This window comes from Podarcis liolepis (genome assembly GCF_965112155.1).
Source record: "Podarcis liolepis genome assembly, chromosome: 2".
Taxonomy (NCBI): Eukaryota; Metazoa; Chordata; class Lepidosauria; order Squamata; family Lacertidae; genus Podarcis; species Podarcis liolepis.
Window position 1 is genome coordinate 45,124,406 of NC_139555.1, and position 24,062 is coordinate 45,148,467.

General features: G+C 43.5%; 1 protein-coding gene across 1 annotated transcript in view; it reads left to right on the forward strand.

Annotated features, from left to right (window-relative positions):
- The first annotated feature begins 306 nt into the window (after positions 1 to 306).
- GABRA6 (gamma-aminobutyric acid type A receptor subunit alpha6) overlaps positions 307 to 24,062 on the forward strand; it is a 30,375-nt gene continuing 6,619 nt past the window's right edge. Inside the window, exons 1-8 of the mRNA XM_083482404.1 lie at positions 307 to 481; positions 686 to 825; positions 1,367 to 1,434; positions 5,016 to 5,236; positions 5,343 to 5,425; positions 10,683 to 10,826; positions 11,576 to 11,728; positions 12,427 to 12,686. Of these exons, the coding sequence (XP_083338530.1) occupies positions 444 to 481; positions 686 to 825; positions 1,367 to 1,434; positions 5,016 to 5,236; positions 5,343 to 5,425; positions 10,683 to 10,826; positions 11,576 to 11,728; positions 12,427 to 12,686 (1,107 nt within the window). The 5' untranslated portion in view covers positions 307 to 443. The remainder of the gene's footprint in view (positions 482 to 685; positions 826 to 1,366; positions 1,435 to 5,015; positions 5,237 to 5,342; positions 5,426 to 10,682; positions 10,827 to 11,575; positions 11,729 to 12,426; positions 12,687 to 24,062) is intronic.

A 24,062-nucleotide genomic window follows, 5' to 3' on the forward strand; every position in this document is an offset into this window, starting at 1 on the left:
CCTGCTAATTCCATGCCAAAACTAGCAGTGGATTTCCTTCTTTTAATCTCCCCTAATGCCTTATTCGATTATTGTCACTGCTCTCCGACCGGGCACCGTCCCTTCATACTGTAATTCCACAACTGAAGCACTCAGATGAGCCTGAACGACAGTGGGGGAATATCAGGGACCGACCACACACACACTCACTCACTCACTCACACACACACACACAGGGCGAAGAGGAGCCCCTGGAAGGCGGGGCTGGCAGGGAGAGGGGGGGGGGAACCAGCCCAAGTCCATCTGCCCATCCACACTCCTCTAGAGCATTAGGTCTACGGGTATACTACTGGTAGTAAGGAAAACGCCGAGTGGGAGGACAAAACTGAAGAAGGAAGATGGGTCCTACTCAGATTTGCTACAGTTGACCAGGTTGGCATCCAGGTGCTGGGCAGAGCGCAGGCATGGCTTGGTGGTTTCCTTGGATTTGCTTCACTGCGTGGTAAGTAAAGCAAACTTGGGCGCAGAAGTTGGGGCCAGCCTTGCTCTTCTACACCTCGGGACAGCAAATGGCCGGGAGGGCTGCTTTGCTGTTGATCCAAAGTGAAGCAACTTTTTGGGGGAGCATAGGGGTGGTGGTGGGAGTTGGTTTGGGGCAAGAAGGAAGCCTGTGGGTGACGGCGGGACTCTGTGCTTGCCTCCGTAGCCTCCACAAGGTGCTGGCGGACGACCCCGCCGCCGACGAGGGCGACCTCTACTCGGAGAACATCTCCCGGATCCTGGACAAGCTCCTGGACGGCTACGACAACCGGCTGCGACCCGGGTTCGGCGGCAGGGGCAGCCCAGGTCCTTACTTGTCTTGTACACCTTCCCTCTTTCCCCACGGCGTTTGACCTCTCCCGTTGAGCCGCAACCTGCGAGCCACAGTTGCCTGCAAGGCGGGCTGCTATCCTACACGTCCCTTCAAGGGAGCCCCATCGGACACCGCGGCGTTTGGGTTGTGGGGCTCGGATTTCCGAGTACAGTATGCGCCGCTGGGGTCGCGCTGCAATCGGGGGAAAAACCCGGCTTGCTCCTTACCTTGGGGCCGTTGTAGGGTGGGGGTGTCTTGGGGGGAGATTTCACTGAGGCAAGACCAACCCCGTCCACCTCCCTCCCAGGATCGCATCGCCAAGACACCCCTTCTAAGAAAGTCCTGTTTGGGCATCTGGGGAAGCCAAACAAACCCTACTTTTTGCTAACTACGTGCAAACAAGTTGTTTCCTCCCTTGGTGGAGGGGGAGGGGGAAGCACCCTAAGAATAAATGCCACCCATCTCACTGAACTCTCTCCTTCCTCCCCTCGACGGTGCGCACGCAAACTTTCGCCCCCTGGAACCGCTTCCCAGGAGCCGTGACGGAAGTCAAGACAGACATCTACGTGACCAGCTTCGGTCCTGTGTCAGATGTAGAAATGGTAAGACACCCCCCACCAGCAACTCAACCCCCCCCCAGCTGTGAGAGGAGCCTTAGTGTCAAAGGAGATCGCCCCCCCCCCCTTCTGCCTCTCTGCCTCTCAAGCCCTTCGGCTGCAAGGGGGTTTGCTCTGCCCCTGTTTTCTAGGATTCATTACGGTGGCATCTGAGTGGACTGTCATTAGAGCAGATTACTCGCTTTAATCTTCTTGACAATCTCTGCCTTGCAGGGACCCGGCCGTGCATTTCCCGTTGGGGCTGCACAGAGAAAAGGGTTTTGCACGACTGCGATGGGCCAGGCGGGGCAGTTTTAGCATGCATCTTTTTTTCCGAGGGGAGGAGAGCTGTGTGTGCGTGTGTTCAAGCACACTTGCAAATCAAATGTTTAGATCATAATGCAAATGTCTGGGTTCACTCCCCCCACTGCTCTCTGGCCTTCCTGGGTGGAAAGCAGGGTTTGTTGGTTAAGAGGGCATCAGAGCTATAAGAAGATTGCGGCCGCTTGCACCACAATGCGGAGAATTATACACAGCAGAGCTCGGAGCAGGGGAAGTAAACTTCGCCAAATGCACGTCAGGCAGGGAGTGCTCCTTTTGCTCGGTGAAAGAGCAGATGGCAACAGGCACTCATTTATGAAACCTGGGGTGGGCTCATCAGTATGTTGTGTGCTTGCCCTTGATAGATGCTGTAAACTTCCTCCTAGTATTATTAGGATCCCTGACATTCTGGAGTCTGGCTATGCACACATGACATTTTATTCTAGAATCAATGGAGACCTTGTGCTTGCTTTTTGCATGTACAGTGGTACCTCAGTTTAAGAACAGCCCTGTTAATGAACGATTCGGATTATGAACTCCACAAAACCGAAAGTAGTGTCCCCATTTGTGAACTTTACCTCGGTCTAAGAACGGAATCCAAATGGTGGAAGGGCACCGGTGGCAGGAGGCCTCATTAGGGAAAGCGCGCCTCGGTTTAAGAATGGTGTCGGTTTAAAAACAGACTTCCGGAACGGATTAAGTTTGTAAACCGAGATACCACTGTAGTCCACACACAGTCTAGATCTGCTGCATATTTTTTTTTGCCCCTGAGAAGCATTATTTGTTCCAAAAATGGAAGCTCGTTGCAGAGCGATTCTGCATTACTAACAGTGTATCCATTTGAAAACAGATATAGGTGGTTCCTGGCAATGGAACCTCACATACACACCTTCCCAATGGCATTGTGGGTGCGTGTATACCAAGATTGCAATCCCTACTTCCTTCTTCATTCACCCGGGGCATGTGCAGGGAGGAAAATACATGGACAACTTAATCAATGATTTTCAAACATGTATTAAGTAACCACACCCACCCTTAGATGGCAGGATCTAGGCTCTAAATTGAAAGCAGCATGTTCAAGACAAGCAAGAACTATTCCAAATTGGGGGGGGGGGGGGAGCTACATTTTTGTGCTACAAACTCAGTAGTGTGTATGCATCTAGAATCTTCTTAGAATGTTTTTATTATGTCTGAACAATCAATGATCCAAAGGCTGCAATCATGCTTGTGGTTCCCCCTGGCATCATTGAGACTTATTGTTGAGTATACAGTGGTACCTCGGGTTAAGTACTTAATTCGTTCTGGAGGTCCGTTCTTAACCTGAAACTGTTCTTAACCTGAAGCACCACTTTAGCTAATGGGGCCTCCTGCTGCCGCCGTGCCGCCAGAGCACGATTTCTGTTCTCATCCTGAAGCAAAGTTCTTAACCTGAAGCACTATTTCTGGGTTAGTGGAGTCTGTAACCTGAAGCGTATGTAACCTGAAGCGTATGTAACCTGAGGTACCACTGTATAGGCGAAAGGCTGGTTGGTAAAATAAGGTGCTTCCAACCTCAATCCTGGGTTTTGTCTGTCCATTCTACCTACCAAGGATTTTAAAAAGTTCTTACAAAATGCATTGCAATGCGCTGAGAAGAGAAGTGAAATACGAGGTACAATCTCACAAATATGGGTGGCATAAATGATTGTTAAAAAATAAAAACAATATACCGTATAATGCCATAAAAGTTGGTGAGGCTTTTGATGAGCAGGGATATGTTATAGGGGAAAAACAGAAGTGAAGCTTTCTATAACCAGTTTATTTACTTAGAAGTGCAGTCTGATGTTCACAGGGAACATGGAGTGGTGTATTCAGACCTAATGCTAAACTTGGTTAAGCGTCATGCGAACAACCTTTGGGCTTGGCTGCTCCTCTCACCTCTTCTGGTGTGGCTTTGAAGAGGATATCTGGAGCTATCACTTTTGCTTCCAGTTAATGGCAATTTAGCATAATTTCCAAACTTCAAACTGTGGTTACTGTTAATTATAGTTTAAAGAAATAAACCAGGATCAGAAACCATGGTTTAAAGTTGGCTTTCAGTAAACCATAGTTAAGACTAAACAGAGTTTGCCCAGGTTTGGACGTTAGACTAAACTGTGCCTGTACCAGAGGAGAATGGAGTTGATGAGCCCAAGGCTTGTTCACGTTAGGTTAAATCATACTTGAGTGTTGTGTCTGAAATCAGCTAGTGAGTACGTCAGTGCCTGCTGGCAACTTGCTCTGGCATTCCTGAATTTGAATGAGAAGCAGCCAAAAACTAGGATTCTTATTTATGTGAACTGGGGTTTTGAAGGCAAAATCTTTATGATCCAACAGCCCTGGTGTTTCCAAGAGGACAAAAGTTAGGTTATAAGTTGCACCGTTACCAGAATAATAAAACACAGTGTTCTGTCCTGAAGGCTCCAATCTCCCTTCCAAGTTCTTCATTATATTGGATTTCTATAGGTGTCTGCTGTGTTTGGGTTGGGGGTTGGATGGGGAAGCTTGGTGGGCTGGGTTAGACCCCCTTGTTAGAGATTTCCCACTACTCATCTACAGTGAACATGGCACTCTTGATCCTACAACTGCCTGCAGGGGGAAGAGACCTGGTTCAGGAAGTACTATCAGTGTGAAGAGAGGGGATAGAAGAAGGCAGGAACTGATGTTTGAATAGCACAGCAAGCAGAGGGGCACCATTTGTAGCAAATGCCTTGGGCCAGACAGTGTTGACTGTCTTGCTTATACTTCAAACCTCCTGAATCTCTTCCTCTTCTTATACATTAGTTCAAAAACAAATCTATACAAATCCACTAAATCTCTTCCCACCCACTCCCTTGGCTCTCACTCCAGGAAAGCTTTTACCCAACCACAACCCAGTTAAATCCAAACCTCTGCTAAAAAATAAAAAGAAATGTCATCCTAAATCAATACCACATATCTGTTATAAGGCATTAGTTTCAGGAATTACATTCTGTTTTATGAATACATATCAAGATATCTGTTTTTGTGATAGCAAATTATCCATTATTCACTGATTAATTGGGGGCAATTTATCATGAAATAGGATATGTTTTCCTTTCATAGGCTGGCTCCTTTTTAAGGAATTGCTTAAGGATAATAGGATTAAAGTGATTAAGTAGTGAATGGAGTGTGGTTAACATGTGCATGTAAGCCTTCCCACTAAGTAACCATATATTGTTACTAGAGAGGCTGGGTCCTGATCTTCAGCTCACTTGTTTTCTCAATAGGAATATACCATGGATGTTTTCTTTCGGCAAATGTGGATTGATGAGAGGTTGAAATTTGGTGGGCCCACTGAAATTCTGAGATTGAACAATTTAATGGTCAGTAAAATATGGACACCAGACACCTTTTTTAGAAACGGGAAGAAGTCAATTGCTCATAATATGACAACTCCAAACAAACTTTTCAGGATAATGCAGAACGGCACCATCCTCTATACCATGAGGTAAGTAGGCACTCTAATGGCATGTACTTTTGTTCTGACATGTATTTCCACCCCCCCCCCAATCTGCTGGTGATTTAACTCAGCTCAATTCTGCTCTCCTTTGTAGACTTACCATTAATGCGGACTGTCCTATGCGTCTGGTAAACTTCCCTATGGATGGACATGCTTGTCCCCTGAAGTTTGGGAGCTGTAAGTATGCAAATAGTTCCTATCTTTCAGTAGAAGCAAAGTCTTAGGCAACATAATATACTGCCTCTTGATATACTGTTTCTTGAAATAGGGTCTTTAGCGCAATCTCTTATAATGCTAGTATGTTTCTTAAAAATGGGCCCTTAATGAAATAATTTGCTGCAGTAGGATCTTCTAGGCTAGGCAACCAGGTCGGCTGCTCAAAGCAATGCTTTCTTACAGAGTTCCTGGACTGTGCTTTGCTACCTCAGCTGAACATGGCCTTGGTAGTAACTTGTAATGATTGGTGCAGTGATAATAATAATAATAATAATAATAATAATAAGAAGAAGAAGAAGAAGAAGAAGAAGAAGAAGAAGTAATAGTCATAAGTTTTCAGTGTCTGTGGTTGTAAGTCTGGGGTGCATCAGAATTGACACTGATCCCCACAGCCACTTTCCTTATTTATTCCTTTAAGAAGCATTTTATATTTAAGGGGCTGAGGAGAATGAAATGCTTATTCCAATCTTAAGTTACAACCAGGAGTGCAATTTTAGTCATTGCTGTAAACCTTTTAGAGAAAATCACTTGGTAAAGCTTGGCTATCCTCAAGAATGATACCTGCTTGGGTCAGTAGGCTTTAAGATAAGGACTCATAGGCGTAGAACCTATGTTGTTGTTCAACTCCCATCAGCCCCAGCCAGCATGGCCAATGGTAAGGGAAAATGGAGTTGTAGTCCAGCAGCATCTGGGGAGTCAAAGATTTCATACCGTGTGCTAAATCGGTGCCAAGGGAGAAAATGGGCACACACTCAACCCTTTATTCTTTCCCAGCCAAACTATTTGCCTAGGAGTCTGCTGCACAAGGACGAGTTAACAGTGGAAGAGAAACTTGGCCATTGTGCACTGAACTTACCTATCAAAGCTTGTGTGAAGCCTTGTAATTGGAAGCTGGGGATGAAAGATGCCATGCTTCAGATCTCAAGTTTAGAAAAGCTGTCTCATGGAATTTTATTTAGGATGTGAAAACAAGTTTGCCTTGAGTCTCGCTTCAGGGTGCTTTGCTCAAGTTGATGGAAAAATAAAGGATCTTTCCTGAATTTAATTCTTAGTTTCACATCTCCCTCTCCAGTTCTTTGGCAAGGGAAGTGATATTTGTCGCCTAGTCTAGTAGGAATATGGAAGTTCTCACCTGCTGGTGTGGAAGGAGGGAGAGTACCTAAAGACATGATGAATGAGGCTTCAAGATGCTCTGTGAAGGATGCCATGGCTTCCTTTCTTTCAGCCACAGGTTAAAACGTACGGGCAACATTTTTGGGTTGGAGAGATGCTTCAGTGGTTTCTGCATAAACCTGGATATCATCACTATTGCTTAGTTATCATGCATGATAGGAATAGTTACAATTAATGATTTACTGAGGGAGGTGGATGTGTCTTGTTGGAATTGCAGTATAATACTTCCTGAAGTTTCATCTACTTTGAAAATTAGAACACAGGGATGGCATTAGCCTGCTGCAACAAAAACGACAGTGTCTTTTGGCACTTTATAGACTAATAGATTTATTATGGAGTAAGCTATTTTGGACTAGAACTCATCTTATCAAATGCTTAAAATGTTGGTCTCAATTGGCAGACAGCTGTCCATTCATCCACCACCCACCCTATGGAGAAAAATATATAAAACATAGACTTGGATCAGTGCTTAGTTAGTTGCTAAGTTGGTCCCATTGAAATCAGTGGGACTTAAGTCATGACTAACTTGTTGGATTGATTTCATTGGGATCTCTGTTCAACCAATTTCATTCAGAACTAACCCACTGGGGCCAGGTGGCCATGAAATGCAAGAGGTACAAATGGCGACAGTTCTGTGTAAAGAATAAATATATGGAAGATAAGCACAGTGACCATATACAACAAAAGTGAGGAGCAGGGGGAGTGAGATGGTTGATAGCTGTGCCCTTTTTGAGTCTTTTCTCCATCCACCAAGACCTAGATTGTCCTTTCAGCCACTCTGGTATGGTTACTTAACGCCAAGTTGGTCTTTAAGAAAATATCTGTCACTCACAATTTGGTCATAGATGAGGGAGCTAAGCTGGTGTGTATTACCAAGACCTGGGTGGACTAGTTGGGTGGAATTGACCTGGTGCAGTTTTATCTACCTGAGTACTTTGGTAAACAGCAGGGCAAGGAGGATGTCACTGTGGTCCATAAGGATTCTGTCTTACTCATCAGACCGTTCCACTCCTGTGTAGAATTCAAGGGATTGCATCTAGTGTGGGCCCGGGAGGCAAAATAGGGGTGCTGCTGGTGCCTCACCCACCCCAACTCAGGACTTCACGGCTACCACAGCCGCCAAGGAGCATGCTGCAGTGCATGCCGTTGATTTGGTATTTGCGCCAGAACTTAAAGAGGATAGTCTGGAGCAGGGGGCTTGTAGTTTCTTTTTCTTTGCAGTCTTACTTTGGTTGTCAAACACCTTGGTACTCATACATTTTAGCTCCCGAATGCTGAAAATCTGGAAGTAAGTGTTCCGGTTTTTGAATGTTTTTCAGAACCTGAACATCTGACGTGGCTTCTGCTTGAGTGCAGGAAGCTCCTGCAGCCAATCAGAAGCCGCACCTTGGTTTTCGAACAGTTTCAGGAGTCGAATGGAGTCCCGGAACAGATAAAGTTCAAGAACCAAGGTTCCACTGTATCTGTTTTCCACTTAACAACAGTCATGTCTAAATGGTGTACAGGAAAGTTAATCCACTGTCATGGTCAGACCATTCCTTGGTGAGGTTTGGTCTGATGGCATCAGTTTCCACTGCAGGGATTGGGGACACATAAAGATGGTCCACACCCAGAGACTAATGGAATCTGATGGATTCCTGAATACTCCAAGGGATTTTGTGACAGAGGCGGTGATCTTATTGAGCCCTATTGTTGCTGTGGAATGGTGTGGTGAAGCAGGTATTCAACGTGATCACAGTGGCACGGAGCCCCGTCTTCTCCCTTATTTTCAAGGCGGCTTAGGAAAATGAAGCAATTTGGACAATGGCTGGAATGCAAGTAGAGCAAATCTGAGCAGGAAGATGACATAATGTTTGCTAGAGGACACAATTGTTCCTACCACATGGTGGTGAAGGTGGCAAAGAAGGATCTCTGTTGCATCCTCAGATAGCTATGTGTCAGAGTTGTTCTGAGTGGTATGGGAATTTTTCTTTCTTTCAATTTTGTATTTGCAGTTGTAACAAAAGAAATAATAATAATAATAATAATAATAATAATAATAACAATAATAATAATAATACAAAAAACCCTGCCAGATGACATTGAAATTAAAATACTCCACCATAGGGGAATTTTTAAAGATTGATTCCTGTTAATATGATTTTAGAACACTTAGAAAGCTGCTGTGACAAGTTTCTGAGGTACCTTGAGAATAAAATTGAAATGGACACCAACACTGAGACAGGTTCCCAATAAAATGGAGACTTGGTTGGTGGCTGGTTCCCAGGCCCAGAAACTGGGCAAGTTACCTGTTTTCCACAGAGCTGCACTTCCTCTGAAGGAACAGACACATATTCCGGGGGATGCTCTGAGATCCATCACTGTCATTGGAGGCACAAGTGGTCTCTATGGAGAGAAATACATTTCGCTGGCATTGGCTGTTAAGGCAACTGTGGCTTTTCCTGGATAGTCTGGCCAGAATGATCCATGTGCTGGTAACCTCAAGACTGGATTAATGTAAAATGTCAGGTTGCCTTTGAAGTTACTTTGGAACAGCCATGGCTAGGATTGCCACCATGAACATATTGCACCAGTCTTGAAAGAGCTCTGTGGATGTTTTTCACATGCTGCTGAGCAAAGTTCAAGCTGCTTGCACTGACTGAAGACAGAGTCTTCATTCTATTGACCTGCCTATGAATTAAGATCTATGGAGGAAACTCACCAAACTATTTCTAGACTTCCCTCCCTTCCCAGAAGTGGTTGGTGCTGATTCTGCTGAGTTTTTGGCATCAGCTGAATGCCTTTTTTGCATTGCTATTTTACATTGCTGGTTGCGTGCTAATTTGGATATTTTCCTGCCTGTTGTTGTTTAAACGTGTACGTGATTTTAATGTCAATGTGATGGTAATGGGATTGCTCTGGTAATGAAGAGCGGGTAAGAGAAATATTATAAATAAATAAAACCGTGATGGGGGAATAATAATGCTGTTGTGACTGGCTGCTGTGCTAATCTGGTGTGCGTTTAAATTTTATGCTGTGCCAGGAAGGGGAACCTTTTTCAGCCTGAGGACTGCGTACTGCATTCTGGGCAAGCTGCCAGCGGTAGTGAGACCAGCGGCAGAAGTGGGCAGAACAATTAATGTAAATTTTACCTTTGTAGAATAGGCTAGTTTCTACACCCACTCACCCTCAAGCATCCCCCATCCAGGCAAACAAGAGGCAGTAACTGAGTTCATGGGCAGATTTCAGCCTGGCAAAAACACTCAGGGTGCAAAACAGGGTCAGTGAGGGGTGTGGCCTGGGCAGAGTTCCAGAAGCCAGGCAGAGAGGCTTGGAGAGCTGCATTCAGTGGCGGAGCTTCATGCTTCGGCACCGGGGGCGGAGAGCAAGCGGGGGTGGGGCTGGCGCACGTCCCAGGGGTGTGACACGCCGCCTGTGGGGATGGGACGCCCAGCGCGGGCGGGGGAGCAGCCGCGATGGCACCCTGGGGATCGTGCTGCCAGGGACGATGCACTCCCCCTGCACTCCTCTTCCTCCGCCAGTGGCTGCATTGTGCCCGGGCCTGCATTGTACCCCTTGCGTTTCACAGCTATTAGGACCTCCTGTCCACAAGTGTGAAAGTTGCACGGAAACTAAAGAGTCGTGCTGGAGAAGAAGAAAACGTTTGCCTCGTTGGCTTTTCTTTCAGCAAATGGAATATGGGGGTGTCCATTTTCCCCATACATCTAGACTGTGAGATAAGCCTGGAGCAAATCCCTGAGTCTCTTTAACCAGAAGAGTTTGAAATACTTCTTGCATTTTCAATACTCAGACCCTCTAGCACAAACAGAGAGTCTGCAGAAGCCAAAGTACAGTATTCTCTGGCCATTCTGAACTAGAGCATGTGATGGTTCACTAACAGCAACGGGAACAGTGCATAGAACATAGATCACACCACACTGTGTGCTTCAGCAGCAGCGTCTACCAAAGAAGAGATTTGCTGCTTATTTTGGCACTAGGAGTTAAGTATAATTAGCGCATGACAACCCCCCTCCTCTCTCTCTTTCTCTCTCCCTGCCTGACTCAGACGCCTATCCTAAAAGTGAGATTATTTACACCTGGAAAAAAGGACCATTGTATTCGGTGGAAATTCCACAAGAATCTTCCAGTCTCCTCCAGTATGATCTTATAGGGCAAACAGTCTCTAGTGAAACGATAAAATCCAATACAGGTAAGATCACATCTGCATGCAGAGTGCCAACATTAGAAAATGACCACTGAGATTTTCAACATGATACATTTTACACGCTCACAGTGTGACTTGACTATGTGTGCAATGGCACACTTGCTCCAAGTGCTAGTCCTTTGGAGAATAAATGATAATGAATCTATTGCTGGGAGTTCTGATGGCTCCTCCCAGTTCCAGGCCAGCTCTCTTTGCTGCCATGCAGAAGGCAGTTATAGGCTGAGGTGCAAAGGCAAGGAAGCGGGTGTGTTATGGGACTCTGAATCCACACTTTGCCTCAAAGCTTCCTAGGCAAAAGCATTTTATACCATTTTATTCACAAGGTTTATATACAGCAGGAACACGTGGGAAATACAGAATGTTGTCTTGGGTGTAAAATTCAGCTTCCTGTGCTCTCTTTCATTATGCCTCCCCGAAAAAAATTGTTTAGTCCATATGGTTGTGAAGTTATGCCTGGAAGTTTGTGGACAATGTCTGTTGAAATCTGAGAAGCCTAGCATTTCAAAGGGATGTGGACAAGGCCTCCCTAATATAAAGTAAAACCAGAATTAATTGAAAAATACGGGGGAAATGCAAAAGGGTAGAATATGTTGCAAACGCAGCTTTTCCTGATAACAGAATTGTTATTTTTTAATGATGAGTACACACAGCCCTCCCTATGTGTTTATTTAAGACATTCCAAGATTCTCTAATACATGGACAAAGATAATGCTGATATACTTGTTTCCTAACAGGTGAATACGTAATAATGACTGTTTATTTCCACTTACAAAGGAAGATGGGCTACTTCATGATTCAGATATATACTCCCTGCATCATGACAGTCATCCTCTCTCAGGTGTCTTTCTGGATTAATAAGGAGTCTGTTCCAGCTAGGACAGTTTTTGGTATGCTGGTACTATCATCTCTGCCCGAAACCACTCTGCATCATTCCATTTATCCACCATTTTTCATTGCTTTGTGTGTTTCTCATAGGCGAGTATTCACTTCAGGTACTCTATTTTCATCTGCAAAGGAAAATAGGCTACTATCTCATTCAGACATACATCCCCTGCATTATGACTGTAATCCTGTCCCAAGTTGTGTTTTGGATCAACAAAGAAGCTGTCCCAGCAAGAACTGTGGCTGGTATTCATGCTTTCTTCTCATGACCTTCATTTGCTCGTTGCTTCGTTCGTTCAGGGTATTGTACTGCGATAGAGATTAGCATTGTTTTTAATTAAAGAATGTGGCAGAGGAAAACTATGTGTTGAGGATTTACCTGGGGGTAAGTGCCACTGAATCTTCTGTGTAGTCATGGATCTAACTGAACTCTTGCCGGGGAGATGGTTTCTAATGAACTTCCATAGGATCTCATTGCAAGCCTGTAGCTCTGCAGCTTTAGGAATTGAGTGCCACGGAACGCTTCTCTGCTCCTGCCAGTGGAAATGAATAGTACTTGCTGTGGCTTCTAGCTCAGGCTTTAAATCTGTTTATTGGGTACATGGCAGTTACGCAAAGAGAAGTTGGTGTGTGCAGAGCTTGGAAGCCTGAAAAAGGATACATACAGAGGCCTAACAGCTTCCTTGTCACCCTTATTTTGCAGGGATCACCACTGTCCTCACAATGACTACGCTGAGCATCAGCGCCCGCCACTCTTTGCCCAAGGTGTCTTATGCTACTGCCATGGATTGGTTCATTGCTGTGTGCTTTGCCTTTGTCTTCTCTGCACTTATCGAGTTTGCAGCTGTCAACTACTTTACCAATCTTCAGACTCAGAGAGCAATGAAGAAGGCAGCCAGGGCAGCCGCACTAGCAGCCGCGCTCTCAGCAGCTACCGTACCGGCGGAGGACGAGATAGTCTCGGTAATTGCTCACATTTCTGATAATAAGCATCGTATAGGAAGAGACAGCCAAAGTAGTGAATGCCAAACAATTGAACAATATTAAAGTGATCTTAGTCTGGGAGAGGTTGCATAATCAAATCGCATCATCAATGCAGGAGCTGAGTAAGTTGTTTCCCCAAACTTTTAAAAGTGAAAGCGCAGGGATTATTTTGTGTGTGTGTATTTATATATATGACTGTATTCCATATCCATTTTATCAGAATATTAATTTTCAGCCTATCCAGTTTGCACGGCAGGAAATATTGCCAGGCAAATTTCTCCAGCGCTTTCTGTGTCACTGGCATGGAAAGCAACGCAGTATACCCTTCAAGGGGATGTGCACACGCCATATATTCTTGGATCAGTTTGTAACTGGCATTCTTTAAGTGGGTCATTGCGGGGGGGGGGGAGAGAAAGGGGGAGGAATTAGACTTTACAGAAGCTTGGCATCTTCCCATATGCTTGGCTGTCTTGGATGCAGCCCAGCAAAAGTTATGGAATGGCTGGAATCTCGCAGTGCCCAACTCACATGAGATATTAAAGGGCTTTACTTCATAGAAGGAAAAGCTGCTGCTCTGGTAATTTCAAACATCTTGTGTTTCCATCATGATAGAAATGCAATTTAAGAAGTGCTTGGCAGATGAAGCAGTGAGAGAGACCCTTCTGGGCAAAGTCCCACTCCCCTCTTTGATTCCTCAATGCCCTCATGGTTCAGAGATTCCCTAGATGGCCCCAAGATACTTCTTAACTTTCTTCCCTGTCTCCTCACTGGGATTCCTACCTTTTTTTTTACCCAGCCCTGCTCATCTGCATTGGCAACTCAGCACAGAGAAATTAAGCAGGTGAAGCTTTTCCCATCACTTCTTTCCATGTCAAGGAAAATTTAGCTCCTGAACCTCTATGCAGAATCACAGGGACAGAGCCATCTCCTATGGCCTGTTTCCTCCACATGGATCTGGTACAGGAAGAAGAGTGAGGAAGTCAGCAGTCAACTTTACTGAACAGGGAGCCCGCAGTGTAGGGATGGTGAACTTAGCCTAGAACTGATGGGACCCTGAGTGGGAAAATACCTGGAGGGCCACAGGTTCCCAGCCCTACAGTGGTGGCCTGAGAAATTCTTGCCACATAGATGGAAAGGACGATAGCGCAATGGTAAAATATATGCTAGCTATGCAGAAAGTCCTTTGTTTAATCTTTGGCATCTTCCAATAGGGCTGGGATAGTCCTACAGACAACAATGAGCTAGATCAGGGAAATGGGAACAGCTCATTCATTCATTCATTTCTTATTTATTCCATTTGTTTACCACTCTTCACAACACTGAGTGCAGGTAGTCCTTCCAAATGGCCCATGAGGTCATTTCTTGCAAGCCAAACCCACCTGTCACTGAGGTGACACCATCTGACGTTACCTGTAAACAGGGGAGGAACAAGGTGAGGGTGGTGAGGGCGGACTGCCCCAGGTGTCATCAGAGGAGGCATGCAGGAGGCAGGCAGGCAGGCAAACAAGCAGCGGGTGGAGGGAAGGAGAGAAGCAGAAGCTCCCTCAACTCAGGACCCAAACCCTGTAACCCCCCCCAAAAAAGCTCAACAACTATCAACAACTTTGGCCAACCCTCCCCTAAAAAAAGCTGAACAACTCCTGGCAATGACAATGGGTAGATCACAGCTAGTCTTTTTATACTGTGAGTAGATTGCAGTCTCTTGGGAGTCCAACTAGATTTCAATGTGGGGTTGGGCGTGACAAGAAATTTTCCACACCTGGCACCACCTGACCTTGCTATGCCACTGCCTGTCAATCATTCCTGCTGATGCAAGTGCTTTCTGAGTCACGGCACGTTTCCATGCCTTACTGCGGCACCTCCACTTGATTGTGGCTTCAGTTGTCACTTGTGTCAGTGGCCTGGCTTAGGATGGCTGCTTTCTGTGTTCATACTAGATCAGGCCCCAGGAAGCTGGAAGATGGCATACATAACCTGTTACGGGTTCCCCCCTTATTTATTTCCTTGGGTAACTTCCTTTAAAGTGGGTTGCTGTGGTAAAGTAAACATAAGGGCTGTTTTACCACATACTGAACTCCATATCGGTTTATGATTCTATTCTATGATATGATTGGTATATTTTTCCTGGAAGCATTTCCAGACCTTTAAACAATTTTATGTTGGATGGACAGATGCTTAATGGATACACTTTTCCACACCACTACTGTTCCATGTCCTGAAAAACATCTGTTGAATTTTATGCAGGTGCCTAAGGTACAGGAGCTCTACCAGTAAAGGGAGAAATGCTCTTTAATAAACTTGTACCTCCTGTTCCATTAACGCCTGCATGACAGGCAAGCAACTGAGGAGCTGAAGTTTTCCCTGTCATTAAAGGTTCTGTTGTTCAACATTTACTAGTTGTACAGCTGTTCAAAGTACAGGAACCCTGAAAGAAAAAAAAGTTTCAATGCTTTGACCACATTATGGAGCTGACAGCATAATTCAATTACCGTATTTTTCGCTCTATAAGACGCACTTTTCCCCCTTCAAAAATTAAGGGGAAATGTGTGTGCATCCTATGGAGCGAGTGCAGGCTCCTTGGCTTCAGCGATAGCAATGCGAAGCCTCCTAAGCACAGAGGGAGAGCTCCCCCCGCACTCCGGAGGCTTCGCGTTGCTTTCGCTGAAGCCGCTTGAAGCCCCTGGAATGCAGCTCTGAAGGCTTGCAGATAGCCTCCTGAAGCCTGGAGAGTGAGAGGGGTCGGTGCACAGGCTTCACTTCGCTGGAGAGGTGCTGCACAGTTTCCCCCCTCTGCACAGCACCCTTTCAGCGAAGCAGGAGGAGAAATGGAAGGGGCTCCGTTTCTCCTGCCGCTTCGCTGAAGGGGCGCTGAGCAGAGGGGGAGAAGTGAAGGAAGGGGGAAACCCTCCACTCCTTCAGATATTAGAACACCCCAAAATAAGGTGCTGCTCTTTGGATAACACAGGCTTTGGTGTTTTAAGAGCTACTGCTAGTGGGTTGGAGCGTGACTACAGAAATGAATTCTGTCCAAGAGGAGTCATGATACTTGGAATGGGATAGTGCTGAGGATATATATCCTACTCCCTACCCCAGTTGCTTTCCCTCTTCATTTCTACTCCTGCTGGTAGTCCTGCATGCCAGTTATTCATTGTATAGGCTGCTGAAGTGTAGGAGGTCAGCCATGTGTTTGATGATCAAGCTGTGTAGGTTTTACTAACACTGATATTATTGTTTAGTCATATCTGCTTGCGGTGGAGAAGGGAGGTGGGTTTAGATTGCACCTTGTGTTCATCTCTTTTAGGGACAAAACATTCCGTGTCTTTACGGATGCAGAAAACTAGTAGCAGGGGACATTTCTTCCACCACTCACTGCATCACAATGTTGAGGTGGGAAGAAAGTCTCTGCTTATTAAATGGCAATTTTAAAGAACACAAAAAGCAAAGGAAGCCGAACTCTGGTCAGTGCACCACACTCAGGGGCCAGGTTTTTCCATTGATTTCTGCAATCAGCACATTCCAGTAATAAGGCTTTCCCCTGGACTGTGACTTTCCTGCATGTTTGAATGCTTCCCCACCAAAATCTCCCTCACCTGCATTTGGAAAAATAGCATGATAGTACAAAACGTAGGCTAAATATTGCTCCCTCGCATGCTGTTTTCCTATGGAATTGGTTGCAAGGTGGGGAATATAACACATGCTTGTATGTTTTTTTCACTGTTATGGACCCTAGCATGTGCTTTTTTGTACATATTACTTGTCTGAAGAACTGCATTGCTAAAGTACAGATTTTGAAAGATGGCTGTGTTTTGGTTTGTGAACTTTCTAGATTCTCCTTTAAATGCAAACTGAATCAAATCTCTCCCCCATCCCTTCCTGCAGCCAATCAGAAGCTGGGCCTTGGTTTCCGAATGTTTTGGAAGTCAAACGGACTTCCAGAACAGATTCCGTTCGACTTCCGAGGTACCACTGTAGTAACAACTGGCTGGAGAATCTAGGGAGATAGCAGGATGCCATAGTTTCTTGAAGGGCCATTATTGCCATTGGGAATGCTCAAAGAAAAGGGAGAGCTGGCATTTTGCTTATAAATATGCCTATGTATTTTAAACACACGCACACACACACACACACACACACACACTTTAAATTAGTGTGGTTGGAAAGATTGCCTTTTGGTGACAACGTAACCCCTCTACCCAAGTTCAAGATCAGCTCAAGAAGCAGGGATAAAGCCTGCCTGCCACCCTGCTGAAGCTGGTGTCAGCTCTGTTGCCAGCTGACGATAGCTGGCAGTGCCTGTAGTTGACAGGGCCCAGTTCACAGGGCCTGTATGCCTAAGGCAGCACCTTAATGTTTGCATTTTTCATTGCAATGCCTTATAGACACTTGTAAGAATAAGCGCACATAATAGGCTTGCCAACGTTCAGAAAATGCTATATAGCTTTAAAAAAATGTCATGACATTTGAGAAGGGCTCGGTAGAAATGACTGAAATATCATTTGATTTGTCGGTATCATATTGGCTATTAGGTACACAGCGTAAGAGCAAAATAAGGTTTCCAAAGGCAGCATGAACCAATGTCAGACAACAGGAGTGGATGGCCCTTTTAATGACTAGGGCTGGATCCTGCACACATTTATCTGGGAGTGAGACGTGCTGGACTCTGTTTCTGAATTTGTAGGCACACAAATGGAGTGCAACTTAACAGTACTAGCATCATTTGTGTGCCACTTTTCAGAACCGAAGCTCTGCATGAAATGGAGAGTTGAATGGAGTATCCTGGATAAGGGAATGGCTGGCTGGCTAGAACACATAAGCAGGAACATTTCAAATTGGAACATTTTTATGTGGTATTATGTAGTTTTATGTAGAAAAACAATGACCAACATGCATGCAGAAGGGTATTGGAGCCTCCATGTGTGATGGTGGTGATTGGCAAAATATTTGCTTGGGCCCCCAGCCAAATCTTCTAAAAGGGTATCAAGTAATATCAACTCCTTTGATGCATAATGCTGTAAGTCAAGTACAGCAAGGTCTATTTATGGGGGTTATTTTAATTTTGTATCCCACTTTTGAAGCTCAGGTAGCTTTCATGGTGGCTCTCCCGTTATCCAGAAGCACCACTGTCACAACCCCAACAAGAGAACGTTTGGGAATTCAGAATATATTCACTTTCTATGGACTAAACGTTTTGGCATCAAGAGCAGTGAATTACAAAAGGAGAGGTGGAACTATATATATCTATCTATATCTATATCTATATCTATATCTATATCTATATCTATATCTATATCTATATCTATATCTATATCTATATCTATATCTATATCTATATCTATATCTATATCTATATATAGAGAGAGAGATAGAGATATATATCCCTGTTTGCAGGGATTTTTTTTAAAACAAAAACAAACAAACAAATGTTTTCTATTTCATTCTTGCACAATAGATATTTCTGCTTACAATCCGATTTCGATCTGAGCTATGTGTTATAGTTGTAGGAGACTATATTAAAATAGGACAACTGTGAAAGTAAAGAACATTGAAGGAATATCTCAATTCCTCTTAGCATTGCTGCACACATTTTACAGTTATACTGGTAGCAGACAGTATACTACATTTAAATTGCTGGATTTGTCCTATATTTACATTCTGTATTTACATTCTCTGTATATATACACATAACAACTCATTAAAAACAACTAAAACAAGGAACCCTAAACCCAGCAAGTGATGCATCAGGTTGACTAGTGTCTGTGCAAATCTTGATCTGTTGCTTCCATGAGACTGCAGTGACATCAAGAGATAATGCATCTTTAAATGGCGCATGGAAAAGCTTTTTACCTGCCAAGATTGTATATATCTCCTGCTGCTAGTGTTACTGACATTAATAGCATCAAGAGACCAAATTGCAGAAGTTTCTTTCCCAAATATAGAAGCAGATAATGGATAAGAGGGAGAGAGAAAAATGAATGTAGGCTGTCCTTTAATTAATTTAGACTGGAGATTTGAATAGAATTCTGGAACAGGCCTGGATAAAAGAAGAAAAAGATCAACACGTGTTTTATAAATTAGCAGTGTGGTGGGATATTAATGTTGCAATAATAACAATAATATCGTTTAAGTGATTGTCTCTCATATTATTAGTCAGTCTTTTATTGCCGGCATGGTTTATTGTTGGGGTCACTCTTGATGGAGAGACTTTCCATGTGATAGGACCTACCTATTGAGAGGCTTTCTCTTTCACCAGTTGTAATCTCCAAGTGTGGCTGTCACAATGTGGGAAGTGCTGCTCAGATATTTGGTAAAGGGAGATTCTCTCCTTTTAACCCTCTCTAAGAGCTGGTGCTCAGGCCATTCAATGCAACTGTTTGCCAACAGACTGAGTGCACACAAGGAGGCCACACTTTTTCATGCAACACGCAATTAAGTTATATCTTCAACATAATTCAAGATATAAACTCCGTTCTTCTAAGATACTGTGATTGCCCCTAATAGTATGAGACCTGAGACCATTGTGGAGGAATAATCTATCAATGATTATTAGCTACACCACCTTAAAAATAGGATTCCTGTATACCTCTGATTACTAAATACTGGAGACCAAGAAGGATATTACCCACCACCCATTGTTTGTGAACTTCCAGACTGCTTGATTAGATTGTGTTCTTGTAATGATATCAATTTCACAGAACTCATGCTGTTTAATGGGAATATTTGTCACTTGCAGCAATTTCCGTTTAACTGAATATGGGTAATATCAGCTTTAGCTATCCATGTACTTGCAGTTGTAACAATTGCTGAAGCACAAGGACCTGTGGTCCTATCGCCCTGGAAATCCCAGGGCTATCATTGCGCATTGTCCAATGTCAGTGCCGTCTTGTGACATTATACTGCCTGAGGCGGTGCAGCAAATGGCAGCCTCCATATTGGCCAAAATGCATAGTTACCCAGGCTAGCCAGTCCCTTATTTTCTGTTTCTATTTATTAAATTTGTTTGTCACTTTTCACAAACAGCATAAAATGCGTTAAAAATGTATAAAACAGGAGTAAAACACAATACCTAAATGATATTAAAAAAGCAAATCCTATTCACCTGACTAAAAGATGAACACTAAAAAGGCCAGAAAACAACTCACTGCCCTCCCAACCAACCACTAAAGGTGGGAGAATGGAGATAGACTTCAAGGCCTAAGAGCTGGAAGCTCCATTTCATATTATGCCATCACACTAGGAATTCCATTTTTAAAACTGTGAAGCTGATCTGATCAGTCACATGAACCAAAGGAGAGGATTTGCTGTTACGAAGAAAGATTTTGTGAAATATAGGAAGCTTCTTAGTATCATAGAATTGGAAGGGAGAATGAGGGTCATGTAGTCCAACCCCCTGCAATGCAGGAATCTTTTACCCAACATGAGGCTTGAACCCAGAACCCTGAGATTAAGAGTCTCATGCTCTACTTACTGAGTTATCTTGGACAGTAGGAGTAGCTGAGTGTGAACTGGTAGCCTGTAGACACTGGAGATAAATTGCAGATATATTTTGATCCCAAACTGAGGTCTGGCATCGCAATTGGAACAGGAAGCTGTTCTTGCCGTAAGCTAGTTAAATGGATTAGGAGGTGGGAATTGTATTTTTTGTACATTATTCTTTTAAGAAGAACTGCAAGAATGGGAAATCTATTGGCAATCTATGGCAATTATGCCAAAAGGCTCTTCTAGTGATATATCTGCTTGTTAAATGTGAAGCATGCATATTGAGCAAAGGTAATAATCTGATTTTTCCCCACAATAGCATTACAACATCAAACACCTATATCCTGAATCTAATACATTACAGAGGAAATAAGAGAGGTCCATTTCCTGACTGCCAATTTGATGTTATTGTAATTGATTTCTTTTAACTTTACTGGAGATGCCACTAAGGTACATAATTCACAGATATATGGAAAGTAGAAATAATAACTATATTGATGTCTTGGTGTAAACTTTTTATGGCATCTAGGAACATAGAGAAGTATTCATTTTATGTGACTGCCTGACTACAAGTTGCACTGATAGCAGGAATCAAATATCCATAGCACAAAGCGGACACAATTTGGTGATATTTTAATATGAATACCCCTTGAAAGTATTCCACAGAAATATAGAATGGTAGGTATAAATTGCCTCTTTAAAGTACAGGGTGAATAAATAATACCCTCAAAATAAGTTAGTACAAGTGTTAGCAGAATGCAATGCAATAAAGTATAGTAGCTGCATTTTAAGACCTCAAGCCCCCATCTGCACTCAGACATATCTAAGAAATGTGCTCAAATTTATTGCCCTCTTGGAGAAAGTATTAGCATACTAAGAAGAAATATATAATCTCATAGAAATTCAAGTTGAGAACACTTAACAGCTAAAACTAACACTAACACCCCAGCTTAACTGCCATGGATGAAAGTAAGGGTCACTATTTATATAATATATGAATTGACCCAGGGTCCATGAGATTTCCTTTCATCCATTAGAAATAATTCCCACTAAGAAACCATCTGTAGTTGCTGTTATGGCATGAGCAGTGTTTGCAATGGAAGTGGATATCCATTCTGAATTTTTGCTGGAACGTGAAAGACTGGGTTTGGTCCAAAGCTTTACTGCTTATCCTGACATTGTTGACCCTCCTCCCTCCCCCCTCCATCATAAACAGAACTGGAAGAAGGCCCCAGAATTCTGGGCCTACCTGTGTATGACATGGTGCTGCGATTAGCATGCAGTGTAACTCTGTTCACGGGCAGAAGGGACAAGGATTCTAATCAGGCAGGCCGCAGCGCTTTCATTCCTTTGGTAAAGCAAAGGCACCTCAAGCCAAATCTGAAAGTGACTGTGACTGAAAGCAGAGGCTCAAAGACTCCATTTATAGAGCAGGATTATTATGATGATTAGTGCAAGTGGACATGGATAACCCTCTTTCTGCTTCTGTGACACACATCTGTGGATGATCTCCCCTTTAAATCTGTCTTCGGCTTGCTGTGTAGGAGGGAAAATAGAAAATCAGACATCTGTGTTCCTGATAGGCAGAGCCCCATCGTATATATGTACATGTAGACTTTAGAACCTTCTGCAAAGCATTTTCCCTGCCAGTTATTCGGGTTAATGTGAGTGGCGAAGGAATGATGATTCAAGAAATGGACATTTTAGAATGGGGAGGTGGGGGGGGGAGCAGGAGTGACTGAGTTTGTTTGGTCTACAGAAAAGTAGGTCACTAGAAGATCTTCTCTTTCTGAAAATCAAATACGATGGGAGAACACCCAATTATCCCCATCACTGGGGATCCTGTGCATATATCCAAATGTTGTATTTCCATTCCATTTCTGAAAGAGGCCTCTATTAGGAGGTGCTGCCAGTTGCTATTGAAATGGGAACTCTCTCCAATCCCTCTCCCCCCTTAGCTTAGCTTTTTGGGAGTTTGTCTCAGGATTGCTGGGATATGAAGATATCCTTGTGTTCTCTGTACCTCCTTTTATTATGGCAGTCTGTAGTGCATGAGTGAATATATGTGCAGTGAGAAAGAAGATTGTAGCAGAAGCTCCATCTCTACTTTCAAAAGTGTGAAGGCTTCATGTATGGATAGAGAGGGAGAGACAGACTCTCATGTTCTATATACAGTGGTACCTTGGGTTACAGACGCTTCAGGTTACAGACGCTTCAGGTTACAGACGCTTCAGGTTACAGACTCTGCTAACCCAGAAATAGTACCTCGGGTTAAGAACTTTGCCTCAGGATGAGAACAGAAATCGCACGGCGGCAGTGGGAGGCCCCATTAGCTAAAGTGGTACCTCAGGTTAAGAACAGTTTCAGGTTAAGAACGGACCTCCAGAACGAATTAAGTTCTTAACCTGAGGTACCACTGTACCTCTTTATGTGAATATTCTAACCAAAGATGCAATAATACAGTGGATATTTTAGAACAGGGTTGCCTCCTGGATGGCTAATTTGTAACTGTGGAGCCAGTGCTTAAGCACAGCACTTAAGCCAGCCTTCTCTAACCTGGCAAGTGCTTTGGTGTGCTATCAGCCCCTGCTAGTATGTTCCACAGGCAGGGATGAATGGAGTTGGAGTGGACTAGGTAAAGGGACACCATCTTAAGTTGTCAGTGGCATTTGCTGTGTAGCACGGAATGAATCTTTTGCTTTTGCAATGGAAACGCTTGGTGCTATCACTGTATCACACTATCAGATCACTGGCAGGGAACCACAGTGGAGATGAGCTTCATAAGCTTTGCAATATTCTCCCAGGGCCAATTCAGGTAAACAGATCACTTGGTAATAATCCCATCATGTGCCAGCTTTCTCTATCAATGACCATGGCCTGCGTATGACAAAGAGGTCTTCCCTGTAGAGATGTGGGCAGTTACTAAGGAAAGCAAGAGACCTGTCTAAGAACAGACCCATTTTTTTTTTGCTACTGAGACAGCTGCATTAGGTCTTTTGTTTTCCTTTTTCAGTCTCAATTTAAAAATCTGCATACATTTAAATAATTGAAAAGTGTGCTTACATTTAATGCAATTAACATGTTGCGTTAATTCTTTTTCCCTGTGGGAAAGTTTGCATCTCTGTTTGGTAATGAGTTTGCCACCATGAGTCTGCACCACAGCCAGCGAAGGCCTAGGAAGATTATTCTGGTTCTGAGATATGTTTGTTAGTGAAGTGGGAGGTTTTGCAGAGGAAAAGCCTATGTGCCTCAATTCCACCCTCAGCCTGTCTCCTCCACTGTTCCTCACTTTACACAGTGCTGATTGCTGCATGGTGGGAGAGGGTTTTTCTTATGAAAAGTTCAATATATATATATAGTTAACTTTGCTGCATTAAGTGTGCATTTTGTAGTTGATTTCCTTTGTAATGCTTTATTTTTAAATTGGTAAGATAATATTTTTGTTTCTTGTTAATTATATTGCTTGGAATATTAACTTTATATTAGACTTTCTCCAGTAATGTTTTATTCTGGATTGTTTTGTTTCATGTTTTAATGTAGTTTGTAAACGCCTTTGAACTTTTTTCTTAAAAATATAAAGCAGTATAGAAATGATGATAATGATGATGATGATAATATATTAATGGAAATAACTATACACTCATATCCAGATTGTATTGACCATTGAAGCATACAACTATCCTTTCTACATCAGTAAAACATAGAACAAAGCAAATCTTGATGTAATCCTTAAACTGCTGACAGCTGTTTTTTAATAGTGTTTTGTAAAGCCCATGTGCACATCATCAATACAGAGAAAGGGAGAGGGGGACGTCCCAAAGGAACTGAAATCTGTGGCAAACTGTGCAGTTTGCAAATTTTGAAAAAGCAACAGTGGGA